At 52.1% G+C, this 21,289-nt stretch overlaps 1 protein-coding gene across 9 annotated transcripts in view; it reads left to right on the top strand.

Moving 5' to 3' along the window:
* Positions 1-21,289, top strand: part of SPATA13 (spermatogenesis associated 13) — a 264,206-nt gene that overhangs the window by 215,580 nt on the left and 27,337 nt on the right. For 4 of the 9 annotated variants that reach the window (XM_067016353.1, XM_067016355.1, XM_067016356.1 and 1 more), the window contains exons 3-4: positions 3,493-3,858; positions 5,525-5,669. The exons of 2 other annotated variants lie outside the window; for them this stretch is intronic. In XM_067016353.1, the coding sequence (XP_066872454.1) occupies positions 3,493-3,858; positions 5,525-5,669 (511 nt within the window). Of the gene's footprint in view, positions 1-2,926; positions 2,943-3,263; positions 3,385-3,492; positions 3,859-5,524; positions 5,670-21,289 lie in introns of those variants that run through there. 3 more of the 9 variants (XM_067016358.1, XM_067016359.1, XM_067016360.1) reach the window with 3 other exon arrangements.

Genomic DNA, 21,289 nt, shown 5'->3' with positions numbered 1-21,289 from the left:
GTTCAACCCCAGCTCTTGCTGTCAGTCCTGGAGACTCAGCATTAGACAGGGTTCTGAAGGGATGTGTGTGGGATCAGGGTTTTTCCCTCAGGTTAACGATTCACTTTCACTGTGGTTTCAAAATACGTTTTGAAGTGTCTGAGCAGAGGTAATGAGATCTATTTTGGCTTTTACTTTTGTAACGTAAAGGAGGGAATCTTGCATAGAAGAAGAAAGTGCAAACCGCCCCCCAACTAGGGAAAGTATTTTAAAACTATGCTGGGAAGCAAGAATTAACGAGGCCACCGACAGGTCTGTTCACAGACGTTGGTGACTTGGGTGTGAATTGGTCCCGGGGGGGTCTGCGCTGGGCTGCTGGGCTGTGAGGAGAACCTGGACCAGCAGAGCTCCAGCCCAGCCACTTACACCCAATGAGAGCGTGTTTAAAGCAGGAAAAAACTCTCGGAGGGCATGGATGTGGTCACCTGCTGTCCCTTCAGAGCATCTGGGGCCACTGCCTGTAGCAGAGCCCGGGGTAGGTCCTGGCTCGTTGAGTGCGGAGCGTCCTTTTCTGGGTGTTTGTATTTCCGGGAAGAGTCACACTCAAGCTGTGTTCCCCGGGATGAACCAAGGGTGTATTTGAGAAGCACATAATGTTTGCTGAAAGAAGATTCAGGTTTAGAATTTGCAGGAAAGTTCACATTTGTTTTATTTGAACGTACCTGTCTTCTGGCAAAGCCTCACTGTTAGAATGTGAGCTTAAATCTGAGGGATTTTCCCCCATCCCCTATGTACTTTTGCTTTGAATAAAGTGGACATTTCAGTTTTATATATTATGATTCTGTTAACTAATTTCTGCACCTCCTGGGACATTTGGTACCACCCAGAAGGCATGCTTTCTCCTTTCAGGTCTCGGGCGGGGCTGTACGGTACTGATGTATCACACGAGAATCCCAGTTGGTTCTCCTCGTGCTGCCCTGTGGGCACGAGGGTTTACGCAATCAGTGTCTGATTTCCTGCCCTCTGCATGCCTTCCTTTACCCGCCCCCATCACTTCCTGGAGCCTGTTTGCTCTCAGAAGGACTTGTTACCTGAGCAACTAAGACAACTGCTGGTTTTCCTAAACCCATGTCTCTTTCTCTCTGTCTCTCTCTTTCTCTCTTTTTTTTTTTTTTTGGCATCAATGAGGAAAGCAGGCTGCAGGTTGCATACGTGCAAAAAAAAAAAAAAAAAAAAACACAAAACCCCGCCACCACCAACAAAAACAACAACTGCACATAGATTTGTGACCAATTTATTGCCTGCAATTTTGTTGTACTGTGTTTTTCTAGCATGTTGTTTCCAAACCTTTTTATCACTGGGTGATGATATAAATGGGTTTATTCTCACTGTGTGCTTAAGTTGTCTGTGCTGTTTGATTTAGTAATTGAGTTAAACAATCCATAATAGCCTGTGTTTTATATGTATGTACTGCCAAAAACCGATATTAACTTTTCCATAGTTACTCTCGTATTTTCCCACGGTGTCAGAGGAAAGTGTTCTAACACACCCTCTCATACATTCTTTTCTGGAGGTGTGCAGATTAAACTGACAAAAGGCAGGTTTTTCTTCGTGAGTAAGTGGGAGTTCACAGGAAAATGTGACCGCAGGAAGTGGTTAGCGCTGCGGGCTTACAGAACATCTTAATAGGGGAGAGGAGGTGGGAAAAGGCGCTTACGGGAAAACAGGTGACTTTTAGGAAAGATAAGAGGCCTGTAGGTGAACAGCTGGGAGACAGGATCGTTTTGTGCCTGTGTCTGTTTCGGTGAGGGCTTCCTCTCTCCGTGACAAGAGTCAATCTTCCCTGGCTGGAAGAAAGAGAATCCCGTACCAAGCGAGGGGACTTATGACAACTGAGTTCTGCTCTCACGCAGAAGAAAATCCTCTTCTTACGTGCCTTCCACTCAAAATGGTGTCTATGCTACAGTGGTGTATTCTGGACGCCGTCGCCGGTGACTTGAATTAAAGATAGTGGTCCAAGCTGTAAGAATCGAATCGGCAGGTAGCAAGAAAGTGGTGTTGGCTAGAGCCCTCTGTCTCTCGAGCAGAGGTGACTTGGTATATGGGAAGTGCCGTGGCTTAGTGGGGACAGAGGATACAACGGCCCACACCTGGTGTGTGTTGCTGCTAGCTGGCTGCGTGGCCCTGGGCCAGTCACCTCGCTTCCCCGGGTCTCAGCTTGGAAATGCGGGACCTGCATTTCTGGTCTCAGTCGCCGCCGACTGGCGAGAGCCCGGAGTCCTTGGGCCAGCGCTCAGGGCGGGGCTGCAGGGGGACATCCGCCGCGCTGGGCGCTCGGCCCGGGCGGCCCGCTCTGCCTGCCCTGCAGTCCCCTGACTTGCCTGGTTAGCCCAGCCCCCCCCCCGGGCTGGGCTCTGTTCCGTTCTCACTTGGCTGTTACAGAATGTCTCTCGGGCTGGAGGAGCGGAGGGCACGGGGCTCGCGCGACTGCGCCTGCGCGCTCTGCCGCCCCCCTCCCTCCCTCCCTCGGAGCCCGTCGCCGCCTCCCCTGAGCCCAGACTTGGAGGACCCGCTGAGCGAGAGCTCGCCTCGCCTCCGGTGGGCTGAGGCCTGGGACGGTTGTTCCCTGGCGCGGCGTTTGAAGAGCAGCGGTCCTCCAGGGCCGATGCGGGCGGCCCTCTGACTCACCGTGGCGCGGCTCATCCCCCCCAGGACGCAGGAGGGGACGGGGACAGAGGCAGGCCTGCAGACCTGAAGCGCCTTGCCTGGGCCTACAGAGCCAGCTAGGGGCCCAGCCGGATGTACACAGAAGTCTGCCCATTTCCGCACCTCGTGGCCTCTTTCCCAGTGCATTGCCCTGCCTCTGAAAAAGTTACTTGAAAGCTTAGAAACTCTTGCCGGCCTCAGGGCTGCAGACTCTCCAGCTGTGGGCCTGTCCAGTCTGCAGTCTGAGATCCTGAAAGGTTAGTGGTGGCCAGTCCCGGCGCACACAGCCGGTTAGTCGGCTCATCTCGTCCCTGGAGCCCCTAGTTCAGTGCTCGCCCCAGCAGACGACGCCCCCAGGTGTGAGTATCCTGCCGAGCAGCCCAGACTCGATCCCCTCGAAGCACCTTCTGTCTGGGAATGTGGCTCCGAGAAGGTGCCTCAGGTTGCAGAGTGCAGCCTTAGGGCCATTTCTCCTACACGCCTGCGTTACCCTGTCTGTTGTTATGTATATTTGGGGAGACACCCGCTGTAGCTAAAGGTCATTTGTACTAACTCACCGTGGCGCTGATTCCCGTAGTGTCTTGTATCAGGGCTCATCGTGGGTCACCAAACATCACTCATGAAATTAGGGTTTTAATTCAGCCTCCGACGAAAGACGGGTTTGTTTCTTCTCATCCACGTCTCGGTCACATCTTTCTGGTACGCAAACAACTTGGGGGGCTGGGGAGGGGTCGGGGATGTCTGGCTCGTACCTTTTCTTTACCCTCCTGGAAGTTGCCCTCACCTAACTTGTTCGCATTTGAAAAGGTGGTGACCGAGGGGTCCTGGAGGCGGACCTCCGCACCAGAGGAAGAGAGGCCGGAGGCTCAGAGGGTCCCCAGGAGGAGATGCGGACCCGGGAGGAGGTCAAAGCCCCGACCACTCTCTGACTACGGCCAGCCGGTCAGCCTAAGTCTGTCCATCCCTGAAGACTCGATCGCCGTAGACCCCCAGAAACAGGACACTGAGGACGGTGACCACCAGCCCAGCGGGGCCCCCATCGACCCTGCAGACCAGACCCCTGCTGGAGGCTGCCCCCGGGGGGCGCCGAGAAGACGCCCCATCTCCGTGATCGGCGGGGTCGGCTTCTATGGGAGCAGCCAGGCGGAGGAGGGGGAGGCCATTCTGCCCCAAGTAAGCCCGGGCGCGCCGCCACCAAAGCCACTCGGCCCTCCAGCCTCCTGGCCTCTGTCCTCTGGCTGCAAACTTACCAGGAAACTTAACGCTTTCCTTTCTCCTCTCTGCCTCGAGGATGACGTCATCTGCTCACAGCCTTTCTTCCTGACTTTGAAAACATGCATGAATTAGAACTAACCCACTGACATTTGGATGTCTCTTACTAATCTTCTGTCTTTCTGGGATCTTGAATAATACGGGAAACTGGTTTGCTGTTTGTTCTGAATCGTCTGGGGAAAGTAGCCTTGCATATTTAGTGAGTTTCCTGAAAGAAGAAATCTGGAAAGAGAAAATGTCGCTTATCCTTAAAATGTAAAGATACGAAGAAAATAAACCAATTTTTTCCTAGAGATGAGAAAATAATTTTTTCTGCCATTTTCTTACTCTTTACACGTCAGTTGCAGCTTTGTAACCGTTTTGACAACAGATTAAAATCTTAATATTATTCCCTTAGTATACTTTAGTAATTCAACAAGTGTTTATCAATTACCCAGAGAGCCCTTGGAAGCTACAAAACATTTAAATAAAGGCCCTATTCCGAAGGAGTTTGTATTATTTGGTGAGACTCATACCCCAGCCATGGTCCAGGGTTCACAGAACCATACATGACTAAGTGCCAGTTTCATTTTTTTTTAAACTTGCTAGTTGATATCACAGATAGCCCATCAATTCTCTTAAAAGGGCAATTCTATGCTGGTATCGGATTTTATGTTTACATTCTCCCTATAAGCCCAGCACACAATGCTTATTTATAGCAAAGACCCAAAAACCTCTTGCTTAATTGAACTAAACGGAACTGAATTCTTAAGGTAAACAAGAAATCATGTTGAAGAGTAGCTGAAACCTTGGGTTGCTCTGCATGCTGGGAAATAATTCTGGAAGGCGGCTCTGCTCACCATTGTATCACCAATGCCACACAGGAAATCGTTCTGAACGAAAGCAAACTGTAATCTGTTTTAACTTGAAACACAGCCTAGGGGAGATCGAAAGCATTACAGACATTTTTTCACTTCAGAGCGTGCGAAAGAAATGGAGTACGTGAATTTTGTGCACTCTAAGCTCATTTAGGGAACCGGGTAGAAAAATACTGAGAAAACCCACGGAAAGCAGGGACCAACTCGGCCCTCAGTGTAGTTGTAAGGGACGATTCATATGGAAGGTCACAGGGGCACACAGATGATTCTAAATTTGTGGAAAACCAACTCTCCGCTTCGACAAGGCCCCACTGCCCTGTTAGTTTAGGTGAATGAGCGCCGCGCTTCTCAAATGCTGGTCCCTGCCTGCGGGTGGGTGTAGGGCGGAGGCCAGGGGTGGGGTGGTGGTGGCTGGCGTTGCCTCTGCTTCCCCGGGGGTTGCTGGGCGGAGGGGGGGGGGCACCGCTTCCTCCCGCAGCTTCCCCTGCTCCACGCTGGCCTTTCCTGAGTGTCCCCCGCGGGTGTGTCCTGGCAGGTGGCCAAAACGTGATGCCCTGAGGGGTCGGCGCTGGGGTTTCCGGTTAGAGGAAGGTCGTCCTTGAGCTTGGGCAGCCCCGGCTCGGGCTGCGATGGGGCCTCGAGGTGAGGATGCTGCACCCCCGGGGCCCCTACTTCCTGCCCCTTCTCACCGCCTCTCCTTTCCTTTGCAGCCGGCTGCCCGGCCGCCCGTGCCCGCGCACCAGGTGCCGCCCTACCGCGCGGTGTCGGCCCGGCTGCGGCCGTGCGCCTTCTCCCAGAGCACCCCCATCGGGCTGGACCGCGTGGGACGCCGGCGGCTCATGAGAGCATCCAACAGTGAGTCTCGCGGGCCTCCCTGGTCCTCCCGGAGATGGGGGTGGAGTCCTCCACCGGGCAGCTTCCATTCAACGCAGGAGCCCGGGCCGTTGCACCCCGTCCCCCTGCCCTGGGCCCGGTGGGGTGTCAGGAGCGGCCCCTGCAGGGCCGGCTTATCGCCCCCTGACCAGGGACCCATAACATACCATGATTGCAGCCATATACGGCGTGTACACGTGGGGTCAAAGGTTTACCAAGAATATGCAAAAGTGAAAACAGTGTAGTCAGGTGGGTAGGAATATAGATGGTTTTTCTTCTAACCCTGTAACCATACAAACAGCTTATTTCTGCACCTTCTGTGTTTCGTTTTGTTTTGAGTTTAGCGTTCTTTCGTCGAGGAGCAACGAAAACTAACTCTACCTAGTTGGAGCAAAAGAGAACGTCTTGGGGCGGTGTCAGGTGTTCCCAGAATTGATGGGGTGGCTGGGAGCCTGTCTAGGAGGTGGACGGCAGTCAGGGTTGCCCTTGGGAGTCGGGGAGCCACATGCAAGGAGCCGAGGAAGGCACAGTCTGTCCGTCTTGGCCTCTGAAGTCGCTCAGGAGGCAAAGTCCCAGCGTGGGGTTCTACTCCCCAGCTCAGGTGACGCGTCCACCGCGGGGGGCACTGGGACAGAGCGGGGCATGGGGTCCTCCAGGGGTGGCCCTTGTCTTCCACACAAGGAGGCAGGGGCATGGATTCCCTGACCACGATGAGGGGGGGGGGGGTCGTTCCCCAAAGGAAATCCAAGTGGTGTTGGAAGTAGAAATAGACTCTGGACAGACGCCCCGTTTGTTCGTTCATGCATTCATTCAGTGTCTGTTGAGGACCTGCCACGTGCCAGGTGACAGCCATGAGCACAGTACAGTCCTTTACCTCACACACGTTCTAGCGCGGGGAAGATAAATTAACAAGGAGCCGTAACGTGGCAGGTGGCGCACTGTAGAGAAAGGTGAAGCAGGCAGAGGGTATCCGTTTTTAAAAGAACGTCGTTTTAACAAGGACGCACCCATTCCACATCTAATTAAAACCCTCTCACTCCTTCCGTGGAGGGAAACAACCCAGGGCCTCACCAGTCACTGCAAACGTCCCCCAAGTCCAGGGCCTCTGAGTACCTCCTCTGCGGTGGGGCTGAGCGCCCCAGCCCCACTGCAAAGCCTCCTCAGTGTTTATGCCCAGAAGTAAGTCCAAGCAACACACCCGTCCATAGTGGAAAAAGGTGGAGGAAAGGACATAGAAGGTACATAAGTATTGCGTGTACATGCACACGTGACACCAGGAGAGGACGCTTCTCTCCTCTGCCTCTGGCTGTGAGGCACTTCTGACTCTGCCCGACTTGACCCCATCGTTGGCTCCGGAGCCTCTGTCCCGAGCCCTGCCCGTGCTGGTCTTTGCCAGCTGACGTGCTCCAAGCCTTCACTCCAGGCTCTCAGCTGGTAGTGGTTCTACTTGTTTAGAGTCACCATGGTCTCCTGTATTCCCCTCTCTTAGTCAAAAATCAGTCAATCTGGGCTTCCCTGGTGGCGCAGTGGTTGAGAATCCACCTGCCGATGCAGGGGACACGGGTTCGTGCCCTGGTCCGGGAAGATCCCACATGCCGCGGAGCGACTGGGCCCGTGAGCCATGGCCGCTGGGCCTGCGCGTCCGGAGCCTGTGCTCCGCAACGGGAGAGGCCACAGCAGTGAGAGGCCCGCATACCAAAAAAAAAAAAAAAAAAAAAATCAGTCAATCTACAAAAAAAAAAAAAAAGTGTTCAGCGTCAGCTCTGAGCCAGGCACCACTTTCGCCATTTGGAGAAGAGCAGAGAAGAAAGCGTCACAAAGCGTTTACATTCCAGCATTTAAGCAGATTCAGTAAGTGGATAAGTAGGATTAACTCAGGCACTAATGGTCGTTCTGGAGAAGGTGAAGCTGGACAAGGCAGAGGAGGAGTGGGAGTGGTGGAGGGCGACCTCATGTCCCTAAGGAGGTGACACTGGAGTCGAGACCTGGAAGCTCAGAGAGAGGAGAGGTCCCAGCAAGAAGGAGCGCGCGATGCCCAAAGCAGGCAGGAACTTGGCGTGCCTGAGGTCCAGCGAGAAGGCCCGGGCGCCCGGAGCTCGGGAATCAGGGATGGGACAGGACGGTGCAGCCTGGAGGTTAGAGAGAAGCTGGATCGAAGGGGCGTCGCAGGTCTCGAGAAGGAGTCAGGGTTATTCCGAGTGAAATGGAAAGCCGCCCGCTGGGCTTCAGAGAGGAAGGCCGTCTGGGGAGAGAGGGTAGAGGAAGGAGGCTGATTGGAAGGTTATTGCGTTGGTCCAGTTGGGAAATGATGGTGGCGGCGGCCGCAAAAGACACCCACGCGTTGCCTGGGTGTTCATTTTCCAGAGCACGAGGAAGCTTAGAAGGCGGCCCTTGGCTCCGAGTCAGCGGGGCCAGGGCTGGGGGCTCTGGTGGAAGTACTTCTCTCTTGGGGGAAGAAATTCAGTTTTAACAGAGCTGAGTTACCGGATGGAAACAAAATACTTTGTTGATGTCTTATTCAGTGATCCCAAACCCCCGTGTTGACCTCTTCGTTTCTGGGCTATAGCGAACTTCACCCTCTCTCCGGGGAGATTCCAGCAGGGGTCTGATGGGTAAGGCAGGCAAATCCGAATCTAGAATAAGTGTCTCTTCCAGTAAGGACAAACCGTCTCCCCCTCTATTATGGAAAGGGTCCATTGTAATCAACTCCCCACAAGCAGTCGTCTGGGTCCTTCAAGGAACCGTATCATTAACTTTGCTGAGGGGACACCCTGTGGTTTAGCCCAGGCTTGGCATCTGTGGCTGCCACCAGAGCCATTTTATTTTCTTGAACCCACTGAGTCAGCATCAAGACGACCAGGAACAAAGATGGACGTTTGCCCCGCAGGACGTGATGTCACACGCTTGTCAAACGGCCTTGTTTGCCGTGGGATTCCTGTGGGACAGATGGCTTCCCGTGCTTTGAGTGTGTTCTGACGTATCCGATCACACCCCTTCCCCGAAGCCGTCCAGGAACCCATGTTGTTGTCTCCAGGCTCCGCCAGTGGCTCCTCAGTCAAGCCATTTGCTCTGACCGTGAATCCCCACAGTCTAACCCCTCACCGAGGCCAGAGTATCGCTTAGATTTTACTGCTGGGGGGACTTCCGTTTCCGGGGGCACCAGAGAAGTGACGGGAGGGCTCGAAGGAAGAGTTGCAGTAATGGGACCCCCGACCCCAAGGTCACCTGGCCTCTGCTCCATGAGGAGCCCCTGAGTCTGGAACCGGCTGAGATCTGGGAGTTGAGTGAGGTCCCTCGATTCCCTGTGGTGGCGGCCCAGCTGTTGCCCTCTGTTCACCGGAGTTGGCCATTGCCCGCTGCGCGCGTCAAGCGGTACCTTCGTGGAGGCCCTCATCGGTTTTGTCCCCCAGGAGCCCTGTATGAGTGAAGTGCAGCCGGAGGTCAGGCGGGTCCCACCGTCCCAGTGACCCGGCAGGCCTGCTGCCTCGGGCAGAAGCCACGCCCACTTTCCCAGGTGGACACCCCACCCACCTCCGTGGTGTCCTGGGCTCCTTGAAATAGAAGCCTCTCCCGCTGGCTCCCTGGGCCCGGGGAGATTGGCAGCAGGTTGATTATAATGTCGCTGCCACGTCCATCATCTGGTTTGGGAGGTAAGCCCAGGGGAGGGGGAGGACCTGACACGCCAGCTCCAACGTTTCTCTCCCCACACTTTGCACCCCTTCTTCTTCATCTTCTGAGAGCTGGCCTCTCAGCTGCCTTATGAGTGGGCAGCACCGAGGCCCGGTTCCCGTCCCACCAACGTGCTGGAGTGGCTTCCCCGCCCCAGGAGCCCATGTGCTGAATGCAAAATCCCTGGTACGTGCCGCCCAGATGCACAGATTCGGTTTGATCTGAATTATGCTTAGTAAATGCAGTGTGTGTGAACCTTGTTTGGATTCTGATACCAACCAACCGGCTGTAAAAAGGTCACTTGGAGACAAGGGGGGACAGTTTCACATGGGATCAGTGTTCAGAAAAGGAATCACTGGGCTTCCCTGGTGGCGCAGTGGTTGGGAGTCCACCTGCCGATGCAGGAGACGCGGGTTCGTGCCCCGGTCCGGGAAGATCCCACGTGCCGCGGAGCGGCTGGGCCCGTGAGCCGTGGCCGCTGAGCCTGCGCGTCCGGAGCCTGTGCTCCGCCACGGGAGGGGCCACAACAGTGAGAGGCCCGCGTACCGCAAAAACAAAAAAAAAAGAAAAAAAAAGAAAAGGAATTATTGTTAATTTTGTTCATTGGGATAATGATAGTTGTAGTTATTTTTAAGTTCTTGTTCATGTGGATGCATACTAGTATTTGTTGCACAAAATGATACATGGGAGATTCACTTTAAAATATCCCCCAAATTGTTGGGAACTAGTTGGGAAAAATTGGTGAAGTATTGATCCTTCTGGGTTCATCATATAATTTCTCTACTTTCATGTTGGTTTGCAATTTCATAGAATAAAAGGTTTTAAAAATAACGAAAAGGATGTTTCCTCCGCGCCCTGGTCAAGTGTTCTCAAAATCTCCAAATCCCAGAAGTGCCCACAGCTAACATTTTCTCAAAATGTAGAAATGTGAACGTTAGCAGTTTAACTTTTCTTAAGAAATGAAGACCTAATCCTTTTAGGTGAAAGTGAGGTCCTCCTTCTCAGAACTTTGCAGCACGGTGCTGGGCTCTTTTCCAGAACCAGCTACTTCTCTATGGCTTTGTTTAGAGCTCTTGTCTCACCTCCTCCCTGGCCCATATGTCTCTGAGGAGAGCTGACATGGAGCTATCCTTGGTCACGCTTACCCGCTGCACGGGTGTGGTGCCGGAATAACGGAATTCCACCGTGAATCACGGTGGCACTCAGAAGTGCTTTTCTCAGGTTCACGGCTGGGAGGGTGCCAGCCTGTAAAAACCCTGTGGCTTCGTCTGAGCAGGTGTGCCTGTGCAGTGCTGACGTTCTCCTAGGGAACTAGCTTTGCTGCCTTTTATGCTGTTTCCTCTTACCTCCAAGGCAGCTTATTCCATCACAGCCCGATTTTCCCATACTTATTTCCGTTCTGCCATCTTTCCTCTCGTAACTGGTCTACCTGTTCTCATCAGAAGTCAGATCTGATCGCCCTTCAGAATTCTCATTTTCATGTCTACTCGGGCTTCTCTTTCTACCCATCCCACGCATCGAGTTCGGATTCGTTTTCTCCTGTGATGTAAATGAAGTGATTGTCTTAGCTGTCTCCCAGAAAGAAGGACATCCAGTTTCCTTAGCTGGATGGACTCTTTTTTTTTTTTTTTTTTTTTTTGCGGTACCCGGGCCTCTCACTGTTGTGGCCTCTCCCGTTGCGGAGCACAGGCTCCGGACGCGCAGGCGCAGCGGCCACGGCTCACGGGCCCAGCCGCTCCGCGGCACGTGGGATCCTCCCGGACCGGGGCACGAGCCCGCGTCCCCTGCATCGGCAGGCGGACTCTCAACCACCGCGCCACCAGGGAAGCCCTGGATGGACTCTTAATGGGTCACAAGCAAAGGAATACAGCCTGTGCCGCTGAACCCGTAGATTTGCGAATGCCGTTTAAAAATATATTTGTTACATTTTCAATAAGGCTTCTACTCAACCAAAAAGCATTAGAGTATTTTGTAACAATGCCGAACCACAGAGGAAAGAAAACGGCAAGATTAGGTCCAATGAAAACTTATTATAAAAAAATAGAGAAAATGACTTTCTGGGGAGGCACAAACATGAGTTGACCTGATGGACTTTTTATGGCTTTTAAAAATATTTCATCCCACATGCTGTGTGGAAGGGCCAAAAAAATATAAATAAATAAATAAAAGGGACTTCCCTGGCTGTCCGGTGGTTAAGACTCCGTGCTTCCAATGCGAGGGGCGTGGGTTCGATCCCTGGTCGGGGAACTAGGATCCCACGTGCCGTGTGGCACGGCCAAAAAATAAAATTTAAAAAAAAGAAATTCAAAATTACTCAAATGATTGCTTGATTTGATTTTTTTTTCACATCTTAATTTCTTATGAATATAGTCACTTTGCACGCTAGGGAAGAGGATCATGTAAAACCCCTGTAGCCCTCCAGTGACCTGGGCCAGAATTGCTGGGTCTGCGGCAGAATCCTGTCATCATTTAAGCCGTCACCCATGGCCTTGTAAAACTCTTAGCTCACAACCACCTGTGTACATTGTATTTTCGTTAGGAAACAGCCAAAAAGTCCAGTCCTTAAGGGCCTGATGTATATGAATAATGTCTTGTTCTGTAAAAGACTAACCCAAATTACCCAAGTGGCCACCTGTGTGTGAAGCATATCTGTCGGGCCAGTGTGGGTGGGGGGAGGAGCTATTTTGAAAACCTGCTCTGAGGTTTAGAATTCCTCGTTCCGCTGTCAGTGAGGAAGCAAGGAAACGATGCTACAGACCGCACCGCTATCGATCAGGGTCTACCACGAGAATATACATTTAGAGATAAGCGTGGGGAATTGGATAACTTAGAAATTTCCAAACGAATGCACTTAAGGACGAGAAATCCAGCATGCTGCCTCTTCCCTTTCGCCGAGAACACACGGAGGCCCGTTTCAGAGACGCGTCCAGGTCTGAAAGGGGATGGCAGGGGTCCCCCCCGAGCCGGTTCCGGCTCCCTCCGTCCGTGTCCGCGGAAAGGCCCGGGCGGGAGCTCCCGCGGGGGGCCGGGCCGGGCCTACTTAGCCCGCCATGAGCCCAGCGACCTCTCTGGGTGGACCCGTAAACTCCCGAGCCCCGCACGGGCCCCGGGGGGAGCAGCCGCAAGTCCGCGGCGCTGGAGGGCCTGGGGTCCTGCGCGCGGGGCTGCACGCGGGGTCCTGCACGCGGGGGGGGGAGCTGCCCGCGCACCTCCCGCGCCCTGCGCGGCCCGCACGCCGGCCTGGCTCTCCTCTGGTGAAGGTTCCCACGCAGCTTTCAGGCTGGTTTGTCTACGGGAAGAAGGCGTGTGTCAAGACGGTGCACTGCCTTTAAAGCCGCGTAGTTTCAAAGGGCAGCTGAGGTTATCACTTGGGATATCCTTCCCCGCCCGCCGCTTTCAGTCCCTCCGTTTGGTTTTGTGCAGAGATGTATTTTCTCAGCCACGGAGAGATTTCCTCACGTATGTGCTTATTCACTTTCCCGCGTTTAGGAACTAGTATTGGTTGTAAAGGCCAGTTTATCCAACCTCATTATGAAGTCGATAATCTTAATACCATTAGGAAATGAGGTAGGACGTGCCATGAGGACATAGTCAAAGGGTGGCATTTCGGGACACATCCAAGGAGCGCTGACACCTTTCTGACTTGAGCCCTCCATATGCTCTTGGGCTGGGAGACACCTCATGTGTGTGGGTCCACTGGGCACATATCCCTGCTGTTGTGTAACACGTATGTGTTTATCAGTATGAGCCCTATGATAAGAGGGGCACTTTGCGGAGGCTGGCTACACGCCGGAAGCCAGGGACCGAGCCCGTGGAACCTCCCGGCTGGCGTCCAGACCCGGAAAGCCACTGCAACAGCAAAGGAGGTGAGTGTAAGGGCAGAGCAGGCAAATCCGGTCTGGGGAGTCCCCAGGCTTTCCCCAGAAAATGACGTCAAAGCTGAGGCTTGAAGGCTGAGCTGCAGTTAGATAAGTGTGTTGTTGGGAGAAGGTGTATTCCAGGCTGGGGGTGATAGCGACGAGGGTTCTTGGCCTCCTTAATCAATAGAAATCGGTTAGAGGCCAGATGAGGAATTCAGGCAGGGCTTTACCGGGGCCCCTGCTGCGGCCGGTAGCGGGGGTGGTGGGGGTTGGGGGGCACTGAGAACAAGTAACAGTTTCCCTTGCTCCCTCGTTCCCCGAGGGGCAGGAGGCTAGCCGGTCCCTTGTACGGGGTGAGGGTAGGGGTGTGTCCAGGGGTCGCGCTGGAGGGGTGGCTTAGGCAGTTGGCCCACGGCTTAGGTGGTGCCCCGGGCAGGGGGCGTGCGCAGTGCCCTGCCATTGCTCCAGGCTCTTCAAAAGTGGCAGTTGAGTTTTGTTAGTCTTTTGTATCTTTTTGTCCGTAATTTGTCCCAACTGCGCATGCGTGCAGTTACTTTTAGTCCCGTATATTCTCTTTGTATTTTCTTGCTGGAGGAGGGTTTTGTCCAGGTGCAAGCGTTGAAGCCCTCGCAGGAAAGGGTCCCGGCTGTCAGGGGAACAGCATGTGCGGAGAGTAGGAGCCAGAGGAGAGAAACTTGAGAAACCCAGGTCTGGGTCACCCTCAGAAACTTTCTTAACCCAGCCATGCGCTCAGCAGATGGAAGCGTCCTTGGTGCGGACGAGGCCTGCGCCTGCCCAGGGCTCGCGGGGGGGGGGGGGGGGGGGCGGCGCCCTCCATGACACTCTCATGGGTGGAGTTGTGTCCTTCTTGGGAGTCAAGGGCATGGCTCCCAGCTAGCTCTGGCAGCTGTAGTCATTACTGTAGTCAAAGAACTAGTTCAGCTCCATAAACAAATGAAAGGTAAATGTGAGACTCAAAAGAGATTCATAGCTATGAAAACGAAACACTTGGAAGAGGCTTAATCAAGGTGCATTGCTAAAAGATTATTTTCAGTCAGATAAAAATTGAGAGCTGTAACACATGGGAGATGATCAGGGAGGCTGCACCCAGAATGCTTCTGGTCATTACTTTAAAGCACCCAGAACTGGTGATCACAGTTGACGCATCATGGGTGTGACATGCAGAATTCCTGTCCCGGGATCACAGTGGGGGAGACCTGTGGTCCCCTCAGTGATAACAGAGGTGAATCAGCTGCACCTTTGTACGTTGAAGTTGAGGTGTTCTGGGCATGACGCGTGTGTCGTGTTTTTGACTTGGGCCTTTCAGGCAGCCAGACTACCTTGTGGGAGGGCCTTGCAGCAGCCCCTGAGGCTGTAGCGAGATGAGCTGAGGGGCAGGGTTGAGAAGCGGGTAGGTGGGGGGTCGGACTCCCAGAGGTCAGACAGAGCCTGCCCATTCAGGGGCCTCCAGCGAAGGGGCTCAGACTCTATCCTGGGGGCAACCAGGAGCCGCAGAAGGGTTTTAAGTGGAGTGGGGTGGTCAGGTTTGCATTTTGGTGATGTCACTGTCTAGACAGTGGACCTGCCTGGGGACAGAGGAGACAGTCAGTGGGCAGAGCCCTGCACTAGGGACACGACGGTTCTCCTGGAAAAACGAAGACGTGGAGGTCGAACAATTGTCCGGATGTTGTGGGGGGCAGACACCCCGGTGATGGGGGGAGCATAGGAGAAAAGCACACGAGTGGGGGGCTTGGGTCCGTTCCAGGCATTGAGGTTGGAGGTGCAGGGGGGACAGCTAGGTGCAGATCTTATCCCCTGGCCTTCACCATGAGGCTCTCCTGAGGAGGTGGCCCAGGCTAGAGGGGAAACTGGGGCGTCAGCAGCAAGTGATGGCTGTTCCCAAAGCTGATGCGGGGGCGGCTACCATCCAGGGTGTGTGTGGAGTGAGAAAATAGGGTCAGCATTTGGGAGCCAGTAAAGAAGTTAGAAAAGGAGCAGAGCTTCCCCGGTGGCGCAGCGGTTGAGAGTCCGCCTGCTGATGCAGGGGACGCGGGTTCGAGCCCCGGTCCGGGAGGATCCCACGTGCCGCGGGGCGGCTGGGCCCGTGCGCCACAACTACCGTAGCCCGCGTGCCATAACTACGGCAGCCCACGCACCTAGAGGCCGTGCTCCACAACAAAGAGAAGCTGCCACAAGGAGAAGCCCATGCACTGCAACAGAGTAGCCCCCGCTCACCGCATCTAGAGAAAGCCGTGCACAGCGACAAAGACCCAATGCAGCCAAAAATAAATAAATAAATAATCTGTGACTGGTTTTTTTTTTTTTTTTTTTTTTTTTTTTTTTTAAATAAAAAGAAAGAAAAGGAGTGGCCCGACAGGTGAGTGGTGTCCCGATGTCCAAGGATGCCGGGCTCCAGGGGGGTGGTGGTTACCATGTCACCTGTGCCCAGGGTCAAGTCGAATGCTCTGAACCATATGCATGGCTCCAGCGGCAATTAGGAACTTGTGGGTTTTGAGCAAAGCGGTTTCAGTTCAGTGAGAGGGCAGAGCCAGGATGCAGGAGGGTGTCCGCAAGACTGCGTGAGGAGTCCAGACCTTCAGTGTGAGTGTGGGGGCATTTTATCTCTTTTGTTTATTGGTGTTGGTTTTCTGATTTGATAGCTGAAAACGTCCCGTAAGTGCTAGGGCGAATTAAAAACTGTTTTGCTCTCATATTAAAAAAAAACTGTTTTGGCTTTATATTACCGTATCTGAAAGCTCGTTAACTGACTGTGTCAATGTTCATTTGTACTCAATATTTTTGAAAGAAATAGTCTGTTAAATATGCACCAGAAAGTTCCGTTCCTTGATCTAGAGTTCTGTTCTGACACCCCAACATGAAGGAACTGGGGTCAGTTTAATCACGAGGGTTTATGCCATTTCAACTCTGATTTTTTAAAATTACATAAATTGGAAGAAATTGCCGAAGCATATATTTTTTTTAAAGTCTTGCGATGAAGTTAATAACTTTATTAAGACTTTAATTTTATTTTTTACTTGGTCAAGACAAAGAATATAGGTTTCTTCCCTTTGCCTTAGTTTTTTGTTGTCGTTGATCCTACTTCTAATTCGTTATCCTGGCCTTGTTCTATTCTAACAATGGTTATGAAAGTTAATTTTCTTATGAACCAGCCTTGGGGTGAAAAAAACAGTGGAGTTCCCAGTCCTCTGTTGACTAGCCGTGTGACCTTGGCAAGTTAATTAACCTCAAAGTCTTACTGTCCTCGTCTGTAATGGGAAATACGACTGTTGTCCATCCCACAGGTGGGTGAGAGTGAGCTGGTACACAGAAAGTGTGCAGCAGATTATTACAGAGACCTAAAGAGAAGCACTGATTGTTCTAGGGACAAGGGGAGTGAGGAGTGGTGAGCTGTGTTTGCAACCAGAGTTCTGAGTTACTAACTCAACTGCACTAACAAGCAGTGTGACCTTTGACAAGTCACTTAATCTAATCAGTAAGGCCCCAGGGCACCAGGAGTCCATACGGAGCAATATTCTGTTTGGTTATTATCCAAATATAGGTTAAACTGATCTAAAATGCAAACACTCAGCTTATAGGGAAAAAGAAGGCAACTCGAATGAATGTCTTCTGTTGACTCTCTTAATCCAGAATTTCGGGCCTTATCAAAGACTTTCCAACGTGTCACCCAGAGACGCGTCTCAATTTTTTGTTGAAAGGAAAGAGGAAAAGAAAAGGAATGGACGGTGTTGGAGGGTGTGTGTGATGCCTTTTGAGATTTTTTTTTAACCAAACCTTGTCTGATCTCTTATTGTCTGGATGAGCTCTCTCTGCGTCTGCTTTTCCAAAGGTCTCTTTCCATGATGAATCGGAGAGAAACTATTGAGTCGGCTCATCCTTGCTCAGGACCTGTGGAGGGTGATCGTAGAGGAGCTCTCGGGAGGCTGGTTGAAGGGTCGGTGACGTGGAGCCCTGATGGTCAGTCAGGTGTGCACGTGCGTCGGGTCTGGAGCTCCATCTCCAGCCCACGTCGCGCTCTCCTGCCCGTGATGGCAGGCGCTGGGTGTACTTATTTGTGAAACAAGGTGATTCTGTTCTCTTGTCTTCAGGCGGGTGTCTCTTCCTGCCTCCTGACACCGTCCTGGCTAAAAGCTCTCCTTGCTGACCACGCCGTGAGGCCACGTGGACTCCACGGTCAGACCGATTTAGAGCCAGGAAAGGGTTCCATCTGCAGGCACAGGCCCTGCAGATACAGACACCAGGGCCTTAGACCGCAGGCCTGCACGTCTGAGAGGCGTGTGGGCTTCAGCAGCACTTAGCTGCTGTCTCAGCCTTACCAGTGCCCAGAATCAAGAGTTGGGTTGTTTTTTTTTTTAAAGGAACACAGTGTTCTAGTTCCTGTGTCAGAAAAACATCATAACGTTTCTTTAACGTTTTTCCAGCAAACTCTTGAAATTCTCCTCTTCTAACATTTAAAAGCTTCTCGGTTCTAAGACGTGTATTTGTTCCAATCCTTCTAAACTACAGAGTTTAAAAAGTTTTCAAAATGTCATGTGTCTAATGCCAAGTCTAAGAAATTGGATTTTTTTAAAAGGAAAAGAGCAGGGAATTATATTCCGTATCCTATAATAAACCGTAATGGAAAAGAATATGAGAAGGAAAATATTTATATATACATGTACAACTGAATCACTTTGCCGTACACCTGAAACTAGCACTACAGGGTAAATCAACTGTACGTCAATAAAATAAATTTTTTAAAAAAGGAAAAGAAAGAACATTAAAAGTCAGGGGGGGGCTTCCCTGGTGGCGCAGTGGTTGAGAATCCGCCTGCCGATGCAGGGGTCACGGGTTCGTGCCCTGGTCCGGGAAGATCCCACATGCCGCGGAGCAACTAAGCCCGTGAGCCATGGCCGCTAGGCCTGCGCGTCCGGAGCCTGTGCTCCGCAACGGGAGAGGCCACAGCAGTGAGAGGCCCGCATACCACAAAAAAAAAAAAAAAAAAAAAAAAGTCAGGGGGAAGGAGAGCAAGAGAACTGAGCATGGAGCAAACCACCACCAAGCACCCAGCCTCCGCTCGTGTCACTGGTCTTGTGGATGGAATCTGAGGCTTAAAAACATGCCATGCTTTTCACTCGCTCGCTAATCGAGATCCAAGTCCCAGACAGTGAAGCCAGCGATCAAAGCAGATCAGACAGACCCCAAAGCCCACATTGCTCCATTCCACTTGCTGTCTCCCGGGCATTGTGCTTTTGCGGGAACAGAGCACCAAGTTATTTCATTGATGTGCACAGAAGTTTACCCATGTGTCAGTTTTTAAGTCCACACCCTAATCATTGCCTTTGATTACAACAAAGAAAAAAGTGAAATGCATCCATTATCTTGGTTTGCTCTCGTTATGTTTGAACGAGATCCAAAGGATCCAAAGACAAATAAATACAGAAAGAAGTGAAATGTGTCCCAGGCCTCGAAGGGTGGAAACCCCACACGGTTGTTTACAGAAGACAGGAAAGGCCTCCGTCTTAACGTAGAGACGGCACCTTACCGTTTAAAGGACAATTTTGTATGTGCTTCTGAATTAGTCTAAAGGTTGTAGTCAGAGCCCAGGACCACTGTCTTGTTTGGGGCGGTCTTGGAGTGGGGGGGCATGGGGTGGGGTAGACGGGAGGGTTCACGAAGGCACTGAGAGCACATCTTCCGTCAGTTAGCGGGCATGGGCACGCGGCACCTCGGGTGAAAGAGCAATAGCTTTGAAGACACAACCCTTCATCCTCTGCCTTCGGTTCTCAACGGCTTGTTCGTGTTCCCCCCGCTCCATTTCCTGTGTGTCGAAGTGATGGGGCCCCGCCTCTGCGTTCAGGAGTCTGGCTGCTGAACGATGTTTCAGGGAGACCTAAATGGAGCCTGCCTTAGCCGTCCCCGGGCAGGCAGCTTACCGCAACGGGGTCTACGGTTCTACGTCAGTATGTGCTAGAAAACGTTGTGTGTTGCGTTGAGTGTCTCTGGTGGTGTTTTCTTGTGTTTCTCTGGAAAATGGCATAACTGTGACCTGTAGATTAGTACTAATGTTTGTCTTTAATCCAGTTAGAATAAAGGCATCCCCCTGGAGACTCCATTATTTATGCTAATAGACAAGGGAACCGTGGGTCTGAGTAACTGATGGCAAATGTAGCCGATTACTTCCTGTTGCCCCCACTGCAGCTTTGGGAACTGCAGCCCCGTGTCAGCAACGGGGACAGCGACGGAGCGTACTCAGAACCCTCCCTGTGTTCCTCTTGATTCTGGGGGGTTGTTGCTCAGGTGAGGGTCTGGGCTGGGGCTCAGTCCAGCCGAGGGCAGGGGCTTCCTCGGTTCTGACGTGCACCCAGCCTTGAGCTCATTTTCTGAAATTGGCAGTAGCGCTCGCTGGTCTGGAGAACAGCATGACTGTCCTCGGGGCCGCCTGCTGCCCTGTGCCGGTCCTGTAGCTCTTGGTAATGGGGCCTTACCCAAGCCTAGAAAAGAGGGGGTAGTTCTAGAATCTTCCCAGGTTAAGGACATCTCTGAACCATGCAGGGAGGCTGCAGCTTTGGTGAGGCAGCGACAGCTGGGAAACATTGGTTGCTGAGTAGCTATCCAGTGCTGGGGATCTTTCTGCCAAATATCAGAAGGTGGCCATGTAAGAAAGCCTGTACCTGGGCTTCCCCGGTGGCGCAGTGGTTAAGAATCCGCCTGCCAGTGCAGGGGACGCGGGTTCAAGCCCCGGTCCGGGAGGATCCCACGTGCCGCGGAGCAACTAAGCCCGCGAGCCACAACTACTGAAGCCCGCGTGCCTAGAGCCCGTGCTCCGCGACGAGAGAAGCCACCGCGATGAGAAGCCCGCGCACCGCAACAAAGAGTAGCCCCCGCTCGCCGCAACTAGAGAAAGCCTGGGCACAGCAATGAAGACCTAACGCAGCCAAAGGAAGAAAAAGAAAACCTGTACCGTATTGTACTTAAGAAGAGACCAGGAATTCAGAGCTAAATGGAACCTTACTGACCATCTCGAGAACCGGCCCTGGACAGGCGGAGGGCTGAGCACTGGTGAGTTTGAGGTTCCACTGCTAAGTTACCTCGCCAGCAGCAGCCTCCCTTTCCACACGTATGGATGTAACTACGTAGGGGTCTTAGGGCCACTGGGCTGAAAATAGCCTTACTGTAGAGTAAAAATGATCGTAACATCCCACGTGATTCTGACTTTTATTTTATCATCTCTGATTTCTAAATATTTGATATTAATGTATAATTTGGATTTCTCCGCTTTCCCATGGGACTTAACCCCTTGCTGAATTCTTTTCGTGGTACCAGTAGTCAAGGTTGGTGACAGCCTCTAGTCCTGACCACATAGCAGCATCTTACCCAAGGAGGATAGATTCGTGTGTTGGCGGGGGGCGGAGGGGTTGGGGGGAGGGAGGGGTCGGGGGGGGGGTGGAGGAGGCTAAAACCTCCTTCAGCTGTGCTTAAGGTCTTTGTTTGCAGTATTCTTATTGATCTGGTAAATATAGGCTCTAATCACTAAAGAACTTTCCAGACCTAAAAGTCTAACCTCCTATGTGGCTTCTTCCAAAAATATCTTGGAAGCGTTTTTTGGGGTCATCTTCCTTTGAGAAGTTGCCCCATTGAAATGCAGTTTTTGTTCGTTTATTTATTTTTTCCCTTCTTTTTATCTTTATGTTTGTTTTGAGTGTGTGTGCAGTAAAGTAAGTTTACTTAGTGAATGCCTTTGGTTTAAGATCCTAAAATCCCAAGGACCTTACTCTAGCACCCTGACCCCATCTCTGGATTTAGAAAAAGTCCTTGGGAAACAGAAGCTGCCCTCTGTACCAGCTGCCCAGGGAAAGTGAAAGTGAGCCGTAGAACCAAATGAAGACAATACCAAGGAAATGTGGCCAAGAGAGCTTCTTCTTTTTGAAAACTTGCAATCTTAACCAGAAAAAAAAATTTTAAGAAAATGAAAACACCCTGGATTTTATTTGCCTCCTGCTGGATTTTAAGCTTTGTTAGAAAGGATGCTCTTCAGAATTGATTCCCGTTTCACTGCTTTGTGTCTCAGTATTC

Source organism: Kogia breviceps, chromosome 16 (genome assembly GCF_026419965.1).
Source record: "Kogia breviceps isolate mKogBre1 chromosome 16, mKogBre1 haplotype 1, whole genome shotgun sequence".
In the NCBI taxonomy this organism is placed as follows: Eukaryota; Metazoa; Chordata; class Mammalia; order Artiodactyla; family Physeteridae; genus Kogia; species Kogia breviceps.
Note: the sequence above shows the minus strand (reverse complement) of the source record. Positions and strands in the feature narration are given on the sequence as shown.